Source organism: Trematomus bernacchii, unplaced genomic scaffold (genome assembly GCF_902827165.1).
Source record: "Trematomus bernacchii unplaced genomic scaffold, fTreBer1.1, whole genome shotgun sequence".
Taxonomy (NCBI): domain Eukaryota; kingdom Metazoa; phylum Chordata; class Actinopteri; order Perciformes; family Nototheniidae; genus Trematomus; species Trematomus bernacchii.
The window spans coordinates 16,208,720-16,231,088 of record NW_022987593.1 but is presented as its reverse complement, the minus strand read 5'-3'; the positions used below and the strand labels follow the sequence as shown (position 1 = coordinate 16,231,088).

The 22,369-nt window shown below is 38.5% G+C and overlaps 2 protein-coding genes and 1 pseudogene across 10 annotated transcripts in view; all 3 read left to right on the top strand.

Moving 5' to 3' along the window:
• The window catches only part of LOC117481873, a 140,085-nt gene that overhangs the window by 61,485 nt on the left and 56,231 nt on the right, over positions 1 to 22,369 (top strand). The gene's annotated exons all lie outside the window — the stretch shown is intronic.
• On the top strand, positions 5,080 to 6,494 carry LOC117481886 (annotated as a pseudogene).
• Positions 11,465 to 14,906, top strand: LOC117481862 (zinc-binding protein A33-like). The gene is made up of 6 exons (XM_034129775.1): positions 11,465 to 12,075; positions 12,215 to 12,310; positions 12,402 to 12,632; positions 12,737 to 12,759; positions 13,117 to 13,235; positions 13,438 to 14,906. The coding sequence occupies exons 1-6, from the start codon at positions 11,668 to 11,670 to the stop codon at positions 13,941 to 13,943; spliced, it is 1,383 nt and encodes a 460-aa protein (XP_033985666.1). The 5' UTR covers positions 11,465 to 11,667; the 3' UTR covers positions 13,944 to 14,906.

Here is a 22,369-nt window from a genome sequence, read left to right as displayed (position 1 = left end):
AAACAGTGGATATTAGTGAGATATCAGCCGGGGTAACAAGACAAACAACAGTAAATGGACTAAGGACAGGGTACAGGGTACAGTTTATATTATTCTTGGGCTTTTTTCGACTACAAGAACTCGGCGCACCGTGCTGTGAAGTGGTAACGTATTTCAAAGGTTCTGGATTGTTTACCAAATCTAGAAACTCAATACAAAACTAGGACGATATGAGATCTGATGTCAAAAATAATTGTGATAAATGAGACAGAACTGGCCTGTCTGTGAGCTCATTTTATGTTGGTTTGGTTCTTCGATAAAGGTGTGAATATCATAAATAATATACCACATATGCTCTATTGTCATTAGTTGTGTCCCTGTTCTTCAAGCTAAGGCATTGCTAAATTAACAACTCTTGGTTACAGAGTGGTGACATGAGACCGATTTTTATATAAATAATAAAATATTTATTTTATAATTTATTTTAAATATTAAACTATTAATAAAATAAATGGAAATATATATACACCGGCAAATATTTAATATAAATACCTTGTGTGTGTGTGTATAGCTATTGCTTTATCTGCTTAATGTTATTTCATATGAAAGTCCTGATTATAAGTATGCAGTATTATACTACATCTTTGATTTTATAAAAAACCAAACGTTTGAAAATTGGTTTTGAAAATTGAGCAAGCTATGGTTATTTAAATAGTAAACCATAATGTTATGAATGAGAGCACTGCCAGTAGCAAGATGGCGGCAATGTGACAACCATCGGTCTCCATTGGCCAGCAGCGCGGTGAGTCATCTATGTTTATATATCTATGGGTCTCCATTGGCCAGCAGCGCGGGTGAGTCATCTAGTGTTTATATATCTATGGGTTCTCATTGGCCAGCAGCGTCATCTAGTGTTTATATATATCTAGAGCTATGACGTCAGAAGGAGTTGCCGTAAATGAGAACTGTGTCGTAAAAGTGTTTATAGGATTCTAACTAACTATTACAGCTGTTATAAAGTATTAAATAAAAAGTCATGAAAGAGATAAGGAGGATAAAGGCTTAAGGAAGTAAGCAAGGAATAAAAATGTCGAAATCCTCTGTTTCACATTAAAGAACGAGGAGGGCGGTCCCCCTATCTGCACAGCGGGAGAGAACGAGAAGAGTAAAAAGGAGATCGGAAAGGACAACACGGTCTCTTGTCTTGCTGCAGCCTCCCGAGGAACATCACCGGCTTGTCTCTTCCTTACTATGCTTGTTCTTTAAACCACGTTACTTAATTAAAGTACCAATTTGAACCTTTTCAGAGACTCCATTAGTCTCATTATTTAAGTTTCTTTCCTGGGAGCGAGAAGATCACAATTCATCAATAAGTCTCTGAAGGACAAGAGGACAAATACAAAGGAGTGGAGGAAACATCAAGGAAGTGATTCAATGTCCGAGAAGCAAAGCTGCTGTCTGGGAGAAGAGAAGGTCTACATCTCCTGTCATTCTGGACCCAAACACTGCAAACAGCTGGCTCTCTCTGTCTAATGGTCTGACCAGTGTGAGACTGGAGACAAATCAGCAGTTCCTGATAATCCAGAGAGATGCACTAACTATGCTGTTGTTCTGGGCTCTGAGGGCTTCAGCTCAGGGAAACACAGCTGGGAGGTGGAGGTGGGAGATCATCCTAACTGGAATATAGGTTGACTAAAAGAGTCAGTTGACAGGAAGGGAAAGAGACGTGCCTCACCAAAAAATGGAATCTGGTGTTTAGCACATCGCAGTGGAAAATACACTAATGGTGATGGTAAGACTGTCGAGTGGAGAAGAATCTCCAGAGGATCAGAGTCCAGCTGGACTATGAGAGGGGGGAGGTGTCCTTCTACGACCCTGAAGACATGACTCCCATCTGCACTCACGGAGACACTTTCACTGAGAAACTCTTCCATATTTCAAAATTGGAAAAGCTGGTGATGCTAAAACTGCTGATATCAAAATCTGTCAAAGTGAGATTTCCTCTGTGATGCTCAGGAGTGTTGGTTCAGACTTTATTCTGACTTCGTCTGTCTAGATCCTTTTGAAATAATCAAGGTAAAAAACAACAGATGATAATCAGAATTTAATTTGAGTCTGTAAGATTTTAAATGTTAAGAAGATTTGATCAGGTTTTATTTACAGAGTTTTTACACGTTTTTACTCAAAGTCTCAGTGCAACAAAACTAATCATTTGTTTATTTTATAGTTTATCATTTTGGTTTATACTTTATTATCATGTTTTTATAGCTTTAATGTCATGAGATTGTTTGATTATGTTTTTTGTGAATTCTTGGGCTTTTAAGAAATGTATTCATTTTTGTATGTCGTGCTGAAACTGCATGAAATAAACCAAACTAACAAATGAAAGCTGTCAATTCTCCTTTTATCAACACTAGTTAATAATGAGCACACTATATAGCACTATCAGTCATGAGTTTAACTTTCTGATATTTGTAGGTCTTTTGATGAATTATGTTTAGATATGGATATATTGTTTTACTCTCCACGGGCAAGTCATTTATACTTCTATTTCATTCTTTCATTGTTGCAATGTTTCTTTGGGACGTTTTCCGTACTGTATACATGGACGATAACATTTATTGTGATTGAAAATGTCATTTTTTTATCAACCTGAAAGGAATCACAGCTGTAGAATACAGTTTAGTATTTGTAATGCTGCTTCAGATATCTTATGATTCAATAACCAGCAGTTTGATGCAGAAATGTGTTCTATGAACTTGATAGCTCCGTTGTTAATCCCGTTTTTAGAGATTTGAGTACGGAGGAAAAGAGAGAGGGTTTTATTTTCTGACGCTGCGTGAGTTCCTCGACACACCGGGGACACATATTTATGTATAAAAGACATCGAAAAGTGCATTTGCATGATAGGTCCCCTTTAAAGCTGTAATAAACCAGCCTCCTTGAAGAGGACATCACTGAGGGTTTATACACACAGACACATGACTGTCTGAATGGTTTGCTCTGGAGGAGAGTTTTCACTAAAGATGTACTACTTTCACTATCACATGTATTAGTTGTCTAACCTACTGAGTGCAGTTTTCAGGGAGAACATATACAAATGTGCAAAATGTGATCCACATCATAATATGTGATTGCATGGTCACGTTTCACTTCCCGTAAACACCACAAGATGAAGACAAAGTCAAGATGTGTTTAACTGCTGGATCATTTTGAACATTGAACATTGTCATTTATTTCACTTATTCACATGGATATTATTGTTTCATGCACAGGTTGATCGATAGCAATTTGTATTTCAATACAATCCTTTACCCCATCCTGTTTGACAGACATACTGTATGTCCAGGGAACCTAAGAAATGAATCTCTGCTGTGGCTCTCGATTGTGGCTTCATCAGGCACAAAGTGTTCAAATCATCTCAAACACATTCTTCAGATTACATTATATCTTATAAAAGCAACACAAAAAGCTACGTTGAATTGCTTTCTTCTGTAATTAGGATGGTGGTGCATGAGTCAAATCCAATGTTCATGTGTCTGTCGGAAAGACAAGATGCAAGTGCAAGGATTTTTTTACTTTACTTATGACTAACTGCTGGAAGTATCAACCAATACATGTAATGACTGCATAAACATGAAGTCAAAGATAGAAAGGGAGGGATAATGAACTCATTGCAGGACGCTGCTTCCCTAATTGCTGGAGCGAGCCTGCCACAGGGAGGAACAAGGAAACATTAACACATCGTAAATTCCTGTAATGTCCTGCCGAGGAGCCACCGCTCTGGTTACACTTGTAATCTTTTTGCTGTCTGTCCGGTGATAGAAAGACAAACACAATACAATAAAAGTTAATTAAATATCGATATGGCTGTTTTTGCATGTTTTAAGATTCTTTGTTTGTGGCCTTCTGTAATCACTAAACATTTGTTCTGGATTTAGTCTCAAGTGCTTCTTGTCTTCATGTGACAGGACAAGCTGTTTCCATTTTTAAATTAAGTCATCCAAAATTAAAAAGCTGGACATACTAGTCACTTTTGTTAAATGATGTCTGGCATTAACGTGTAACCTCTTTTAGACTTAATCTGAGCTATTTATCACACCAGGAACATGACTGATGTTTTTCTCCTCCTCATTTGAAATAGTGTACATTGAATATCAAGTCCAGATTTAGACCTGGATAGTGTTTCATCTGTTTCACAGACAGGAAAGCTGTGCAGCTGAACGCTGTTAACACACACAAGTACAGAACTTCTCTCCAAGAGTCTGCGGAGAAGTGCTACAATGTCTCGCTGAATTCCTTCCCAGTCTTTTCTGTCCCTCAAGGCAAATGATGGAGCATATGCCTGACTCGCTGAGATGGTGATCAAGTGTGTGAGAGCAGTTGAGGGGAGAGATGGAAAGAGGGAGTGAGCGAGAGAGTGTGATTTTGTCCCACATTGACCGTCATGAGACTCTACTTGTGTGGAAGCATGATACAGTACAAGTATGTGTGTCGTGCATACGCTGTGTGTGTGAACACAACACGTACTGCACGAGTGTGTGGTTTTTTTTCAGTGGGGTTCAGGCCAACAAAATTAGTTTACCATCAGCTGTGCTCTGGCTCTCGTTCGGTCCCAGCCTCCGTCCAGTATTTCTTCCAGCTCGCTCCACCTAATGGCGGCTCAGGGCTGTTTTACTGCACCACCCTGGGGAGGCTACTGTGGCCAGATCCAGAACACTTGGCTTTATGTGGATTGAATGTTTTATGGTTATGGACATAATATTTAAGTATAGGAACAGTCTCACATGAATCCACCCCCGCACCACTATCTCAAATAAATAGACCAGTGAAGGAAAAGTTAGTGGACACAATTCTGTATACTGTTGAAAAGACATTAGCAAAAAGTTAGGCAGTTAACTGTAGCTTATACTGTTAAGTAGTGAAATATTAGTATATTTACCCAAGGAATAAACTTACATTTTAAGTATTTTATTGTGCATTTCTAGCTTTTTATTTATACTTCTAGTCCACACTTCAGTTGGGGAATATTGTATTGTAGTTTTTTTTGTAGTCATATTTTTGAAGGAATTTCTCACTATTTTCTATTTATTATTTAATCTTTACGAAACCAAACAGTGAATTGATTCATTGTGGGGAAAAGTCCTGGATGCATGACATTATAACAAATTATTTGTGTTCGGTATGATTCATTTACTTATTTAGAATGATTCATATTTCACATAGCAGGCAAATGCAACTCATCCTCTGAATATGTATGTAATGCATACACCTTTTATTTGTAGGGTCTCCTTCATCGTCAGAGCATGGATTTAGAAACCAAGCTTAGGTCATTTCAAAATAACACACGCAAATGTGACAAAATGGCAAGCCACATCAAGGTAAGTCACAGACAAACTCCAATGGAAAAGCAACATGTGTTGTTGACTTTCATAAAAACATGTTTTCTCCTCAGCTCCAGGCTCAGCAGACGGAGAAGACGATCAAAGAGGAATTTGAGAAGCTTTACCAGTTCCTGCGAGCAGAGGAGACTGCTAGGATTGATGCAGTGAGGAAAGAGGCAGCGCTCAAAGTGAAGCAATGGACACAAGGCTTGTTGAATTGACAACAGAGATCTCCTCGTTAACAGACAACCTACAAACTCTAAAGATGGAGATCAAGGTCGATGACATGACATTTATGCTGGTACTAAATGATTACCTTTCTAAATGTATATTTAGAACATAACACTGAGTATTTAACATAATCTTAATATTGATTTGTTTGCCTATTTTTTCTCTTTATTTAACAGAATGTCAAATCCACTCTGCAGCAGTAAATTGTTTCGTGTCAACTATGTATATAACATTTAAGAGTGTCCACTTCAGCAGCATAGCTTATGGTAGTTTGGGACTGATCTCGTCCACTGTGTGGGGAAAAGTCCTGGATGCATGACTTTCAAAAGTTTAGGGTGTTTGAAGCTTGTTAAAAGGTTTGGAGGTTAACTTGAAACAATTTCTTAAACATACTGCTTGAATGTCTGGCCAGTCATAAACAAAACCCAACAATATAATGAAACTTTTGCAAGTTAAAGATATGTAACAATAAATGTATTTGTTTCTATGCACCAGATAGAAATGGTACCAATATGGGTTATTTAAAATATTTCGACTGATAATCTTTGGCTTCTTATATTTCTTTAGATCCATCTTCAACCTACCAGACCCTGAGACTCCATTAGGAGCCCTTCTTGACGAGTCCAAACACACTGGGAACCTGTTATTCACAGTCTGGAAGAAGATGAAGGACATCATCCAATACAGTAAGCAGAGTTTTTTAACCTACAGATACACGTTTAGGTAACTTCCTTTTATCAGGAAAGCAACTTCCAGGTTTTCTATGAATACACTGTAATGCCTTAAGTCGAACATTTACCTTTACTATAATGAACATCACAATAAATATTTTATTTCCCCTTCAAGCTCCGATTACTCTGGACCCCAACACTGGCTCCAGCATACTTATTATATCCGATCAATGACTCTTCAACAACAATGGACAAGTGTCCAGACCCTTCCTGAAAACCCAGAAAGGCTGAGCGCCTCAGACGTCCTTGGCTCTGATGTGGGTTAGCTGTGGAAAACACAGCTGGGATGTGGAGGTAGAAGGTTATTGGGTTATTGCTGTGACTTGTAAGGATAACACTGTGGAAGAAATGGGGCATTTACATGTGCAGTTGCGACTGACAAGGTGTGGGAACTTACTCCAGAGGATTTTATGAAAATTGTAATCTGAAGATTCCATTTCCCTAAAATAATCAGAGTGCAGCTTGATTATGACCATGGAATATTAGCATTTTCTTGACCTTGACAGGAAAAAAAACTTTAATACACTTTCACGGAAACGGTCCTTTCCGTATTTCAGTGAAACGTAAAAATGCTTCCTGCTGAATGGTCAGTTGTGCAAAGACAAACCACTTAAACATTCTACATTATTGCAGAGGTCAAACAAACAGAAAGAGACCTTATTTGGGGGCCAGTTTGCGAAATGAACTAACTTACCGAACTGTTATGGCCAAATTAGGAATATGAGTTTTATCTAGTGTCTACTTTTTATTCTTTTCGTCTTTAAGTTGAATTTTGTCAGTTTTCAGTATATTTGTGTAAATCTTTGCTATCCCTGTTTGCTCTTCGTTTATCAGCTTTAAAAGGCCCTCTATTGACTTTACACTTGAAGTTGGTTTACTCCTCCTGAGAAGTACTAACAGCTTGTAAAAAAACAGAGTGTATACGGTATTTTCATGGCTCCTGAAAGATCTTTGAAAGTGGCGTTTAAAAAATATGAGCATTTAGGAGGAAGGGAGGCTCAAATGAAAGATGCTAATGAGTTGCATTATGGGAAATGTAGGAACCAGGATCACCCATACCAGGGTCTACTAAAAGTTATTTTTGTATTAAACTAGATCCAAACTTAATCACTGGAAATCTGTTTAATATCATCCATTGTTTTCTTTAAGAATATACAGGTTGATAGAGGTTAGGTTGAGTATGAATCTGTTGAAAGGTTTTGAAATAATCTTTAAAATATCTTTTGTTTCATTTCAGGATAAATCCACTGTTAAGATTGTTCTCAGCTTCTAGATGATATAATTCCCATGTATAATACCCGGTTAACAGACCCTGCTCTTTAGCCATAGTTTTAATCTGGTCTATGTTCCCTTTTCCAGGACGTTCAATTTAGTTAAGTTTTGTTTTCAAATCTGAATAAATGAACACTCTTAAAAAGTAAAGGAACTGGGGGTGGGTGTAGGGTAGAGGGATAGGGGATGGTGTAATTAATCCAAAATGTTGTGCAACCTGAATTGTCTTCTGTACTGTGGTGTAATTGAAGATGTTGCAATAAAAAAAAGATGTATTATAAAAAAATACTATACTGAGCACTCAATTTAAAATAAATAAAAGTAAAGGAACTGAAATTCTCAGTTAATTGTTGGTTCTGTGATTCTTGCATTGCATGTTTCAGTGGTGAGAGTCTCTCTCACATACCAGGAAGTGATGTCTGACTTTTTCCTACCACTTACATAGTGTCATTGTTTGCTGCAAGTCACAGTTGTGATGCTCACTGTTTTGAGACATTATGGTTGCGTTTCACTTTCTGTTTTACCTATTATTTAAGTGCCAGCTAACTTTTGACCTGTTTACAATGTGTCTAATAGACAGCTCAGGTTTATTGCCACAAAGCACTTTTGTGAAGAAAAAAATGCTCAGCTCATAAAAGTAAAAGCCAGAGATTAATGCCCACATTAAACTTTAAAAAAAGGTTTTGCTTTAAGACTTGGTTACATTTTAAAGGTCTTTTTTAAAGCTTAATGTCAATACTTCCTTTGCACTGGTGATGTGCATGAAGGTTGATTATGGTCTACTACATTAATTTAGCAATTTGTTAAAGACTCATCAGATCATATTAATAATCAGATAACCAGGATATATTCTTTCCGCCATTGTTTTTGCCATGAATGTTTCTATTTATTGCACTGCAACATTTTTTAAAAAGTGATCTGTGGTGCAGTTGGTTTTATGTTTGGTATCCAGTGGCGGCCGGTCCATAGGGGCGCTAGGGGCGCCGCCCCACCTCTTCCCATATTAAAAAAATAAAAATAAAAATAAAAATAAAAATATATATATTTTTTAAAATATATTTTTTATTTTTATTTTTAATGAACAAGGTAATATTATATAATTGGTATCAGTAAAATGTATAATCTACAATAAAATCTCGTTTAAAATTGTGTTACGATGTCTAAAGTTACTGATAAGTCACATGTTTCCTGCCTGGCCTTGCCCGTGTATCATTACTCCCTCTCGTCTGGGCGCTATGCACAGCGCCCAGACGAGAGTGCAGGCAAGTGCAGCAGAAGCCAACTGTTGCTATCTTTAAACTATGCCGCTGAAACATAATTTCAGCCAATCAGCGTCGTCAAATCTGATGGTCCACAGGCAGCCGCGGCGTATGGGTGGGCCTACTGGGCCTAGGCCCACCCACTTCTGTCACTGTCCCACCCATTCATTGATCAAAAATGACTGGGCGAAAATATAGTTTCCAACATTTTTATTTTTGATTATCAAAACTAACGATTACATAATAAAATAAGAGCAAACATGTGTTTCCCCTTTAAAAAAACTTAGAAAATTAAAAGCAACCATGAATTAATGTAATCGGGCAACGTAAAATGTGAATTTGGACCGAACTCATAGTGGAAGCACGGGAGCAAACGCATCGTAGAACGTCTCGCGGGCGCGCGCAGATGGAGGACAGTGGACTGGACAGGCACAAAAATATACCGCAATCACTCACGATGTCACAACAATCGATGTTCAGGTTTCCTGCCTGGCCTTGCCCGTGTACCTTCTCTCGTCTGGGCGCTAAGAGAGGAGCCCTCAACCAGTGCAGCAGCAGCCACTAGCAGCTGACTGTTGCTATCTGTAATGTGTAAACTATGCCGCGAAAACATAATTTCAGCCAATCAGCGTCATCAAATATGATGGTCACAGGGCTCCTATGTGAGCGCCCGGTGCAGTCTGTGAGTTGTTTGGACTCGTATCCAAGGAGACAAAACAGGAAGCTGTCATACACTCTGGAAGCTACCACATTAGCAGCTAATGAAAACTCAGTTTTTGACATAAAAATGGAATTATGGATCATCAATCATTTTTCAAAGTGACAGGACACATTGGATTAATTTATGGATTAACCTTCAGCTGCGTTTTTCTCGTTTTTGATCAGAATTGTTATTCTGCAAAAGGTGAGCATATCTCCATGTTTTGCTACCTAAAGCTACATCGTGTGATGTCTGTATTTGCTTCCCCTCGCGAGTTCTGATCGCTCAGTGATGATACTTATATTTCTAAAATATGTGGAATCTCAGCTTGTAAGCTTGTTTTTGCATATCCGATAAGTATATCGATTGATTTATACCTAGAGCGCGTTAGCATTTTTCGCTCAGGGCTCATTTAGACGCTTCTTGTGAGACTTGTGTTTTGTTTTGGTAAACATGGTTCATATCATCAGTTAGATGCGTCTTCCCTCTGAGTAGGACCACATGAATAGTTTATTACATTTTAAGAAGCCCTGAGACACAGTTTCGTGAGAGAAAAAAACGGGGAAAAAAAAGCCCCTTAACAGGTTAAATGGGAATTAAATCAGTGTTCCCAAAGCCCCCGGTGTTCTGCAGTTTGTGTGGCCTACTGTACTGTTGCACAGTTTATTGCTGTAGAAACTATGTCCAGGACAAGGTGTTTGGAAGTTTTGGAAGATTCATAGCTAACCACACTGAAGTTATGGAGGTATTGATCAGTCTTCTCATATTTTTAAGCCTCAAATTGTCCTTCTCCCCCCCTCTAACATCACCAGAAGTCATGATTTAAGGGGTCTTTTCTCAAAAAAAATTACCGGGGGAGCATCCCCCCGGACCCCTCTAGTATTGTTTGATCACCATTTCCACAGCCCCACCTAAAATATTTTCCACCAGCCGCCACTGTTGGTATCAAACCCAATGTTCTTTTCAAAACCTCCATGCTAACTTCTTCATATAAGCTTAATAAAAATGATGCAAAGCACATCTTTTGTGATTACTCATGTTTCATTAATGTATTTTACAAAAGCAGTTAATAGATGATTCTTATTTATTTTTATATAGCTTCCATGTTATTATCAGGGTTTGGGGTGAGGCAGGACCCAAATGCAGATTGAGGAGAAGCGGGTTCCAAAGTGTAACAAAAAGCGAGCTTTAATTAAAAAAAAAATAAAAGCTGTTGACAATGAAAAAACAAGACAAAACCATAAATCCATAAACAGGTAGCACGAGGGTAGCATCCAGACAAAAACCTGCAGATGCCACGAAATGAGCCAGGCCCTACTGCAAACATGGAGGGTGACAACAAAGACAACGATCAGACATGGAGCACAGGGGGAAGACAAGACTAAATACACAGCAGGGTAATCACAGGACAAGACACAGCTGGGCAGTGAGGCAGAGAAACACAAGGGCAACAGGTGAACACAATCAGACAATCAGACACAGGGAGAACAGAATTTCAAAATAAAACCATGACTAGACAGACAAAACTAAAATCGTAAATCCAATAAAAAGATGTGTCTTATTTTTCCAGTATAGTGAAATATCTGGTATGCATTGGGAATCAATAGGTCACATGACATGAAAGCTTTGAAAGTAAATGACACTTTTCATTAAACGTTTTTCACTATTTCTCCTAATCATTATTTTCAGTAGTATGGGCAAGTTAGCATGGAGATTTTTAAAATAACAAAGGCTTTGTGCCATTGAAACAGTCATTTATTAGTAAATACCCTTTGGTTAAGAGCTATGAATCGGATAGGAGCTAACTGCCCTTTAACTGCATAACAAATGAGGAAGAAGAGCCTCTAGATCTGACTGAATGTCTGTTGAACATCCAACATAAAACCAACTTCACTGTGGTAAAAACCCCTCTCTTTTTACTCAGAAGACAGGAAGAAGGAAATAAGTGACATGAGTCAGCACATGAAACTGCTCATGGTAATGTGTTTGTAAAAACATCTAGTTAAACAAATGTTTAATGATTTAACACTTGGAGCTAAAGATTTGAAATACTACTCAAACTCTGAAAGTGAAAGTAAGTGAACAGCCTGAAAGCCTCAGGAGAAGTGAGAATGGCTGCTAATGTTTCACCGGATGAGGTGGAATTTACCTGCCCTGTTTGCTGTGATATCTTCAGGGATCCTGTTGTGTTGTTGTGCGGTCACAGCTTCTGTAAGCACTGTCTTCAGCAGTGGTGGAGACAGAGTGCTCTCCAGAGTTGCCCGACATGTAAGGGACTTTTTCCATCGGAACAGCCTCCATATAATCTAGCACTGAGAAACCTGTGTGACAATTTGAGACGAGAGAAGAGTCAGGGATCTAAGTCAGGATCCAAGGATCTGATCTGCAGCCTGCACAGTGAGAAACTGAAGCTCTTCTGTCAAGATGACCGACAGCTCATCTGTGTCGTATGTAGGGATTCACAAAAACACAAGAAGCACAACTGCATCCCCATCAACGAGGCAGCTGAATTCTTCAGGGTAAGAATAAAAGCAGTGTAGAAATGTTTTGTAGTTTTCATCACTTTATTTAGAATGATTCATATTTCACATACCAGGCAAATGTGTTGTGTAACTCACCCACTGAATAGTCAGGTAACGTATGTACCTTTTTTTGTAGGCTCAACTCAGTCCTAAGGTGATGAGTTTCAAAATGAAACAAGGGTCATTAATAAAGGAAAAGCTCAAGTGTGATAAAATGCCAAACCACATCAAGGTGAGTCACAGACATGCTGGAATGAATTTACAAGCGGAAAACAGCATGTGTTAACTTTTTAATTTAAAAAAAAAAAATTGTTTCTCCTCAGCTCCAAGCTCAGCAGACGGAGAAGACGATCAAAGAGGAGTTTCAGAAGCTTTACCAGTTCCTGCAATCAGAGGAGAGTGCTAGGATTGATGCAGTGAGGATGGAGGCAATGCTCAAAAGTGATTCAATGGACATCAGGATTATACATTTGACAGCAGAGATCTCCTCGTTAACAGACAAACTCAAAACCCTACAGAAGGACATCAAGGCTGACAACATGACATTTATGCTGGTACTAAATGATTACCTTTCTTAATGTAAATTCAGAACATAATGTTGAGTATTTAACAGAATTTAAATATTGATTTGCTATCCTGTTTTCTCTTTATTTAACAGAATGTCAAATCCACTCTGGAGCGGTAAGTGGTTTCCTGTCAAACATTTAAAAGTGTCCACCTTAGCAGCAGAGCTTATGATTGTTTGGGAGGATCAAATCCAAGGTGGGGGGAAAGTCATGGACATGACATTCAAAAGTTTAAGGGTGGTTCAAAAGAGGGGAAGTTAACTGAAAATATTTTCAAAAGTGAATCATACTGTTTAAATGTTTTGTGTGATAATGGTGGATTTTGACAATGCAAACTCCTATATAAAGAAGTTACCATGAAAGCTAGTGAAGAATAGATACCAGTCATGAACAATTCCAAAACATGGGTTTCCTATGATGAAAATGATGACTGTTATAACTTAAACATGCAACAATAACTTAATTCCTTCAGATCCCAGTTCAACCTACCAGACCCTGAGACTCCATTAGGAGCCCTTCTTGACGAGGCCAAACACACTGGGAACCTGTTATTCACAGTCTGGATGAAGATGAAGGACATAATCGAACACAGTAAGCAAAGTGTTTTTGCTTTGTTATATTTTACATTTTAAACTGCAAAGGCATGTCAAGATACTGTTAATTTTTATCAGGAAAGCAACACCTGGCTTTTCCATGAATAGACTGAAATGCCTTTAAGAGAACATTTACCTTTTAATTTAATAAACGTCACAATTAATATCCCCCTTTTGTTTATATTTGCTTTTCCCTGAAGCTCCAGTTACTCTGGACCCCAACACTGGCGGCAGCTTCCTTAGTATATCCGAACACATGACTCGTTCAACAACAATGAACACGAGTCAGACCCTTCCTGAAAACCCAGAAAGGCTGCGCGCCGATGACGTCCTTGGCTCTGAAGGCTTTAGCCGTGGAAAACACAGCTGGGATGTGGAGGTAGAAGAGTATTGGGCTCTTGGTGTGGCAAGTAAAGAAAACCTCCATACAAAGATCTGGGCCATTTACAGGGGCCCTTGCACTGACACCCTGCGTGAACTTACTCCAGAGGATGATGTGGAACTTGTATCTGAAGATTCATTTCCCAAAAGAGTCAGAGTGCAGCTTGATTATGACCATGGAATATTAGCCTTTTCTGACCTTGACAGGAAAAAACCTGTCCACACTATCAAATACACTTTCACAGAAACGGTCTTTCCGTATTTTCAGCATAACGTAAAAATGCTTCCTGCTGAATGGTCAGTTACGCAAAGACAACCCACTTAAACATTCTGCATCATTGCAGAGGTCAAACAACAGGATGAGGCCTTATGTTGGGGCCTTAAGTATTTGCGAAATGAACTACCTTAGCGAACTGTTATGGCCAAATTAGGAACATGAGTTTTTATCAGTGTCTATTTTTTATTATTTTCTTTTTTCTTAAGGTTTTCATTTGTCAGTTTTCAGTATATTTGGGTAAATCTTTGGCTATCCCTGTAACGTTTTTGACAGCTGTAGATGTTAGTAACCAAAAACATGTCAACCTCACCATTGTAAGTCATCATGCATGCTATCCCTGTTTGCTCTTAGTTTATTCAGCTTTAAAGGGGCACCCGACTGACTTTACACTTGAAGTTTGGTTTACTCATCCTGAGAAGTACTAAACAGCTTGTAACAAAAACGGAGTCTATACGGTATTTGGTGGCTCTGAAAGATCTTTGAAAGTGGTGTTTAAAAGATATGAGCATTTAGGAGGAAGCAAGGCTCAAATGAAAGATTATAATGAGTTGCATTATGGGAAATGTAGGATCCAGGATGACACACACCAGGGTCTAAAAGTTGTTTTGTATTAAACTAGATATAAACTAAATCACTGGAAGTTTAATATAATGCTTTGTTTTTTTCAAGAATATACGGTTGATGGAGGTTAGGTTTTTTTTTTTTCCTTTTTTATTTCAGGATAAATCCACTATAGAGATTGTATACATCAGCTTCTTTTAAAACAGACTTTCAGAGTTAAATCATGTAAATATGTGATCAGACTAAGATTAATAAAATGTTACCGTTTTAATAAAGTTCTATTGTTTTTGGGTAATGCTGTTATTTGAACATGTTTGAGGCAGATTTGTGATTAGGGCTTAATAAAGGAAATAGACTTACAGTAACGTGCTTCAATATCAATACATATTTGACTTGTCCCTGCAGTAACATGGCTTGCTTGGCTTGAAATAAAGAATCCAAAAAAACAAATGCCTCGAGTGTCTTCATTCAAAATCTCTAATATTCGCTTAATGCCCCTCTGTGGCTGGTACGTTTGCCTACATGCACACGTAGCACAGGGATGAATCATAATGAGGCAATACCTACAATCTCTAGTGTAATACCATCTCTCTCTCGGTTTGTCGCTGACACACTCACACACACGTCTGAGTCCCTGCACTGATACTGAATCTCAGTGGTATTACAGCTGGAATGCCTGCAATGTTTTGGAAGAAAGCTGTGTACGAGTGTCTCTCATTCAATGTGTATTCCTCTGCATAGTTTTCTCAGTCCAGTGTGTTATTGGCTAATGAAGGTTGGGGTTAAGGGACTGTCTGACAAAACATTTTCACTCATTTAGATATTTTTTCCCCAGATTAAGATAACTTTGAAAAGTCTGTCATTAAAGAATGAAGACATAAGTGTCAGCTTGAATGACAACTCGTCCATTAATTGATTTATTGAAAGTGTACTATTCATTTTAAAGTTCAAAACTGGACATTTGAATGTATTGCACAAATGTAATGGAATGTGGCCGCTTGGCATGAATGTGAATAAAATGTATCCCTAAGTGCTAACTTCAATGCAGCTGAGCAATAATATTGCAGATTTCTCATTTTTGAATTTGCAGTTTTTATTTATTTTAGTTTTCTCTCTACAAATCATCTTTCTTCCTGAACAAACCATTACTTTAACTCAAAGGAATGACGGCGCACCAGAGTATCCAACTTTTTCTTTCTTTCCCGAAAATCCCCTTTTGAACGATCAATCATTCAGTGTTGACCAGAGAGCACCAAGGAGCCACTGAGTGTACGTCAGATGTTGTTTTTTTTACTGAAAGTACCGTTTTTCTGCTAATCATATGAAATAAACACATTAATCTGAGGAGTTTCAAAGCGCCCAACATTGTTTTTGTAACCTTATGGAAATTACTTTTGTCCCAAAGCATTAAAAAGAGAATCAATCACAGTTAACATCAGTGCTTAAATGAAGCTAAACGGCAAAGCAAAGCCTTTTGTTTGTTTGCACTGTACATGGGTGCATATTCATTTGTGTGTATAGGTACTTTATGAGAGTGTGCTGCTCATCATCATGTTAGAGACTGGAAATGAATGAAACAGAATGGAGAGTTCAAAGCTGAATCATCTCCCGAGGATCTGAGATACTTTATGACTCTGAAGCGGAGCCAAAACAGCAACGGATTTTAAAAAAGAGACACATTTTTACTAGAGAGACAAACAGAGAGATGTGCCAATGGCCCGAGGGTTTGACACAAAAGGCATACAGTGACTGTCTGTCTGGACGAGCAGCTATAGTTTGACTTGGCTTGGCTTCTGAGGAGAAGACAGAGTGTCAGGAATGAGGAAAAACTTTGAAACATAGATAGAAAGCTGAGGAGAGGATACCTGTGTGAAAAGGATCATAAAACGTAATGAAAAATGAGACACAATCATAGCCTTAATGAGTGCAGTGTATAATGTAATGTTTAAATACAAGAACACACGCATGAAAGCACACTTGCACTTTTATGTGGTTGTTTTTCCATCTGCTCCTTGTTTTCAGGTCCCTTTTGGTCACTTTTTGCTCATGTTATTGTGGTCTGGATATCTTCAAGAAACAGACTCCAAGTATATGATGTTGTCATTTCTCTCTCTCTCTCTCTCTCTGTCTCTGTCTCTCTGTCTCTGTCTCTCTGTCTCTCTGTCTCTCTGTCTGTCTCTCTCTCTCTCTCTCTCTCTCTCTCTCTCTCTCTCTCTCTCTCTCTCTCTCTCTCTCTCTCTCTCTGTCTCTGTCTCTGTCTCTGTCTCTGTCTCTGTCTCTGTCTTGTTGGAGCAGAACACCTCTGCTACGCGCCGTTCGTTGGATGAGGCTGGATCTCTATTAAATTAAGAAAGGAATTGAAAACACCGGAATCAAAGTTATAACAAATTATCTGAGTTTACTTCTGGTAGGAAACCAAACACATATACAAGTTATACAGAGTACTCGAGTACTCCGGACTTTCAGGTTTGTGATGCGATGCAGATAAATGCGTCGGGATCAAACCAACTCATCAAACGAGATGAAAGTGACTTCAGGTTTGTGATGCGATGCGGACACAGATATCAGGACCAACCAACTCACCAAACCAAAAAGCATTTTTACACTCAAAAACATCAGTATTCATATCTATTTTTGGGGCGGAGATGTCTCGACTCTTCCTTCCCATTTTCCTCCCAAGCGAATCAGAGTTCCGTGAGGAGGAGCTGTGTAAGCTGATCACCTTCCCCAAGTGTCCTGATTGGCTGGATTCGCTTCTGGTCGAGGTCAATAGTTCTCACCAGGACTTGAAATTCCAAAGTCCCCTAAGGTCAAAAGTCAACCTCTATCTTCGATTCGAATCTTAACTATATTCCTTTCCCATGAGTTCTTCACATAAACTATCCCTTTTCAGACATTTAAACTTTTCTTCACCTATTTAACGATGTCTTTAACGACTTAAAACCAACATCTGGCTTTTAGGGGTGATACAGGCAAGGTTGGTGTGTGAAACACAGAATCTCTGGGTCAATGAGTTTAAAAGTGAGAATAACATTCTTATTCTAAGTGATTATCAAAACCCGTTTGTGATTACCTAAAACAGTTCAAACAATACATGTTCACTAAAATACAATTCAAAATAATACATGTTTACTTCAATACAGTGTAGAATCATATCTTTTGACTTCAGTCTCTGTCTCTGTCTCTCTCTGTCTCTGTCTCTGTCTCTCTCTCTCTCGAAGGGTTTATTGTTTTGTTTGGCATTTATGTTTCGTTTAGAGGCAATCATTGAAGAATTTGAGCAGCACGTGTCCTCAGCAATCATAATTATGAGATCCCTACTGGTCTCACACACACACAGATACGCATGCATGCACGCACACACAGACACACACACACACACACGCAGGCATGCACGCACGCACACACAGACACACACACACACACACACACACACACACACACACACACACACACACACACACACACACACACACACACACACACACACACACACACACTCACACTCACAGGCCTGATTACTACTCAGTCTGGTCTGTATAACGTTATAGATACAGATTGAATGTGTCAGTCAGGACCTCACAAGAGGATATTGGAATAGTTGGTGAATGAGGAAAAAAAGGAAGTTCTCTTTTTAGCAATGAATTAGGTACAATTTTAGATTTTGTATGACTAAAATGAGACTGGATTTCGAAGATCAGTTTAACAGTTTATGTCTTTGTCTTTATTAGGATCCCCATTAGCACTAGCATGAGCATTGGCTATTCTTCCTGGGGTCCTCACACATACAAAACATACATAAACATACATACAACAAAATTAAAACAAAACAAAACAGCTCATCATTTCATGCAATTTACAGTGCTGTATGAAGTGAAAACTAAAATGGTCATCCAATTATCGCCATCCTAAGGCCAAACAAAAGTAAATACAAATAAGTGTACATAATAATATATGCATACATAGCCACAGACACAGTTCAAATTTACTTTATAATACTTAAATAATTTTTTAGCAACCTTTTGAAATGTACTTGAGAATTTTCCTGAATGATGTGGACCGGTAAAGAGTTCCAGCTGACCATGGCTCTGTACATTACTGTTTTCTGTCCCATATTTGATTTAAAATGTGTGTATGAGTCACATTCATGTGCTGACTTAAAGGAACAATCCGTCTATTACAACCTGGCTCTTTTTGTCTTCGTTTTTTACCATTATTTCTATCCGTTATGACAATATTGTGTTGTAATTGCAGGATGCTTGGTCCTCGACAATGAAGTTTGAGTTTGCAGAGAGAAAGAAGTGGTCCGTTAATCAGCCAGGTTTTAAACAAACCAATGAGTTTGAAAGCTCAGAAAAAAGCACTTTCTTTGGGGGTAAGTTTTACCCTCTGCTATAGTCAAGTCAATAAAAACATGATATCACTACGGGTTTGTGCAGGATGTCCCGTGTCGCATTAGTGACGATTCTGTCTGACCAATCAGTGGTCTGCAGTGGTTCAACTTCACCTTCTACCATTGGCTCAGCTTGATGGGAACCTTGACCCAGGTGGAATTTAAAAAAATGACCAGGTACCAGGGACTAACAAAAAGCCTAAACGTTCTTTATTAATTCTTCATTGCTTTGGAAAGACTCAGTACTCCAATACAATAAGCCAGCGTTGAATTACAAAACCACCCTGTCTTGTAAATTTTACATTTGGGAGCTAATGGGATTGCTGCCTGGATTACATTTGTCTAGTACATGAAGTGTTACAGTCTTGAGTGGATGGTGGTCTTACAAAGTGAATAACTTTGTCACTAGGGATTGGGGTTGAAGAGTTTGGGCCTGAAGACGAGGGACCCAGCTGGCAAGCATTAAAACTCACAGGTACATTTTTCACTTTTTTCGATGACACATTTTTCACCAGGCGTAGCATTATCACCTTTTACTGTAGTGTAGTTCAGACCATTTTAGCCACAAAGTTACCCAAAGACAAACACTAAAATACAAATAAAATAAACATTACAGTTATTCCGTCTGAATAAATATGTTCCAATTAACAAAAACAAAAGCACCAACAAACTAATATACTCTCAAGAAATGAACACAATGTCAAGACTATGCATCTCAATCACCCCTATGATGAGGAGAAGGGTCCAGCTGCGGCCGCGGCCAGTGGAGGTTGAACCTGTAGGAAGTTGTAGGAAGTTGTACTTCCAAATATGGTCAGAGAGCGCGCCCAACACGTGAGACGCTGACGCAAGGATATTTAATGAGACGGGAGGTTTACAGAGAACAGACAACAGACAATATGGCGCACCGAGTACAGGTAATTAACGTCTTGTGGTTTTAGATATAATTACATACTATTTAGGTTCTCGGTTGTTTGTCGATTTGGCTGTTTAGTATGGGGGTTATTCCCTATCTTTATTCAAGAGCGTGGTATTTAAATTTGAGAGCATACTTTATTGATTTCACGTTCAGATTATGTATTTCTTTCCCTCAAACCCTGTCCTCACACTCAAATAGTGCCTGCTTGCACTTAGATTTGCTCTGCTTCTGCTCAAACTGTACGCTTGCACTTAGATATATTGCTGCTTACAGATTTCCTGTGTTCCAGCTTAAAACCTTCTCCTCGCACTCAGGCTGTTTCTGTGCGCTCGTGAAATGTCTGCTCTCAGATTTCTTCTGTGCCCGCTCGGATCTTTTGTGCAACAATCCTGTCAAAATCCCTCAACCAATAGGAGGCCAGGTGTCCTTGCGGGTGCGTTCGCTTTACTTATGGTTTATAAACTACCGCCCTCCACGGCTTTATCACTTTTGGGGGGGGGGGGGGGTAACCACAGTTAGTATATATTTATAAAACGGACAAGTCAAATCAAGCAATCTGATGTTTCTTAGCCGTGATATAATGACCGTATATCCCGGGTATAATTGTAGTTACTTTTCACAAGTCAGTATCCCTCCGCGTCTGAGAAAAGCTACAACCAACAGCTACAACTGTTACATTACGTCCGTTACGAAACTAACTAACAAAGCTTAAGATGGAAACATTTAAGGTTAACTTCGACCTCCGGGGTGGCCTTACTATGGAGGAGTGGATTGAGAAGTGCCTATCTCCAGAAAAAAAAAAGCACCTAAACGACGACAATGCTGTCTGTCTAATATGTTCGCTAGCTGTTATTTTTGTTGCATAGCAACCACCTCGCACTATGTTTTGTGCAGAAGGCAACGGAGGGACTATTTTATTTTGAACATCATTATTTAATAATAAAAACTATTTAAATTGGAGTGTGTATTTTTCTATCATATTGCCAGCCACACGTGGTAACCGTTTTATAAATGCAATAGCTCACTTCAGGCCGTGATATATGAATATCTATCCGGTCGGAAAATTCACTAGCAATCGCTTTTAGTCCCAGTCCGCCACAGAACGTAGCTATTATGTAAGGTGCTGGTATATATATACTAACTGTGCTTCCCCCCCCTAAAAGTTGTAAATTAAACAAGTGAAGTACATGTTATGTTATAAAGCCGTGGAGGGCGGTAGTTTATAAACCAAAGAGTAACCGAACTTACGGGACGCTCTAATAAGTAAAGCGAACGCACCCGCAAGGACAACTGGCCTCCTATTGGTTGAGGGATTTTGACAGGGTTGTTGCACAAAAGATCCGAGCGGGCACAGAAGAAATCTGAGAGCAGACATTTCACGAGCGCACAGAAACAGCCTGAGTGCGAGGAGAAGGTTTTAAGCTGGAACACAGGAAATCTGTAAGCAGCAATATATCTGAGTGCAAGCGTACAGTTTGAGCAGAAGCAGAGCAAATCTAAGTGCAAGCAGGCACTATTTGAGTGTGAGGACAGGGTTTGAGGGAAAGAAATACATAATCTGAACGTGAAATCAATAAAGTATGCTCTCAAATTTAAATACCACGCTCTTGAATAAAGATAGGGAATAACCCCCATAGTTTAGCGCAGTGTAATTGTCTTTAGTTAGCTAATTTGTATTTTAAATATTCAATTTAAAGGAATGGAATACATAAATAATATATATATATATATATATATATATATATATATATGTGTATGCTAACTGAGCGAGCATGTCCAGTTAGCATACATGCTACACTGCCCAGCACACTGCAGATCACTGGCGACCGTCGGGGGTCGCCCAGTCTCTGGCACTGTTATTTTGGGGGTCACGGGCTGAAAAATCTCATCATACTTAATCCTAGACAGTAGCACATGGTATATATTGTATGACTTTGTCATTTTTTTAATGTTGATATGTATTCGCTCATAGCCTACTGTGCCTTTCACGCAGACAATACAAGTGAATTTTGAAATGACAAATAGGTTTATGTTTCAAGTTTATTTGCATTAAAACCGTGTTTTTAAACCCTTCTGTTCAAAGTTGATATTTTGTTTCTTAAAAGATTAAATCTTTAAAAACATGCTGTTTGCCATTTTTAAAGTTTGATGGAAGAAATTAAAATATAGGTCACTGACGTGGAGCTTCAGGCCAGCAATGCTTTCAAAAAAAATGTTGGTGTTTCAGTTTTGAGTGAATATGGATGTTAAATTCACAAATGAGTATGAATAATCTTGAACAAGAACAGGATCTTGAGCCATGATGTTTTTAAAGTACAGAAACATTCAGAATGCATGACGATTCCTTCAAAGGTTTTGTAATAGACCCCTAGTACTTTTAATTTATAAAGTAATAATAATACATGTGAATGATTGAGCTCATTAGTGGCCTGACTGGCCCTCCTAATTTGGTCCTTAATGACCCCATGATGTGATTATGTATATCTTAAAACCTTTAACAACTATATTTAGATGTTCACAAATATCTACATTTATGTATAAATACATGTGTAGCAGTTAGACAAACATAATTAATAGATTATCTCATTAATACCTATTTTA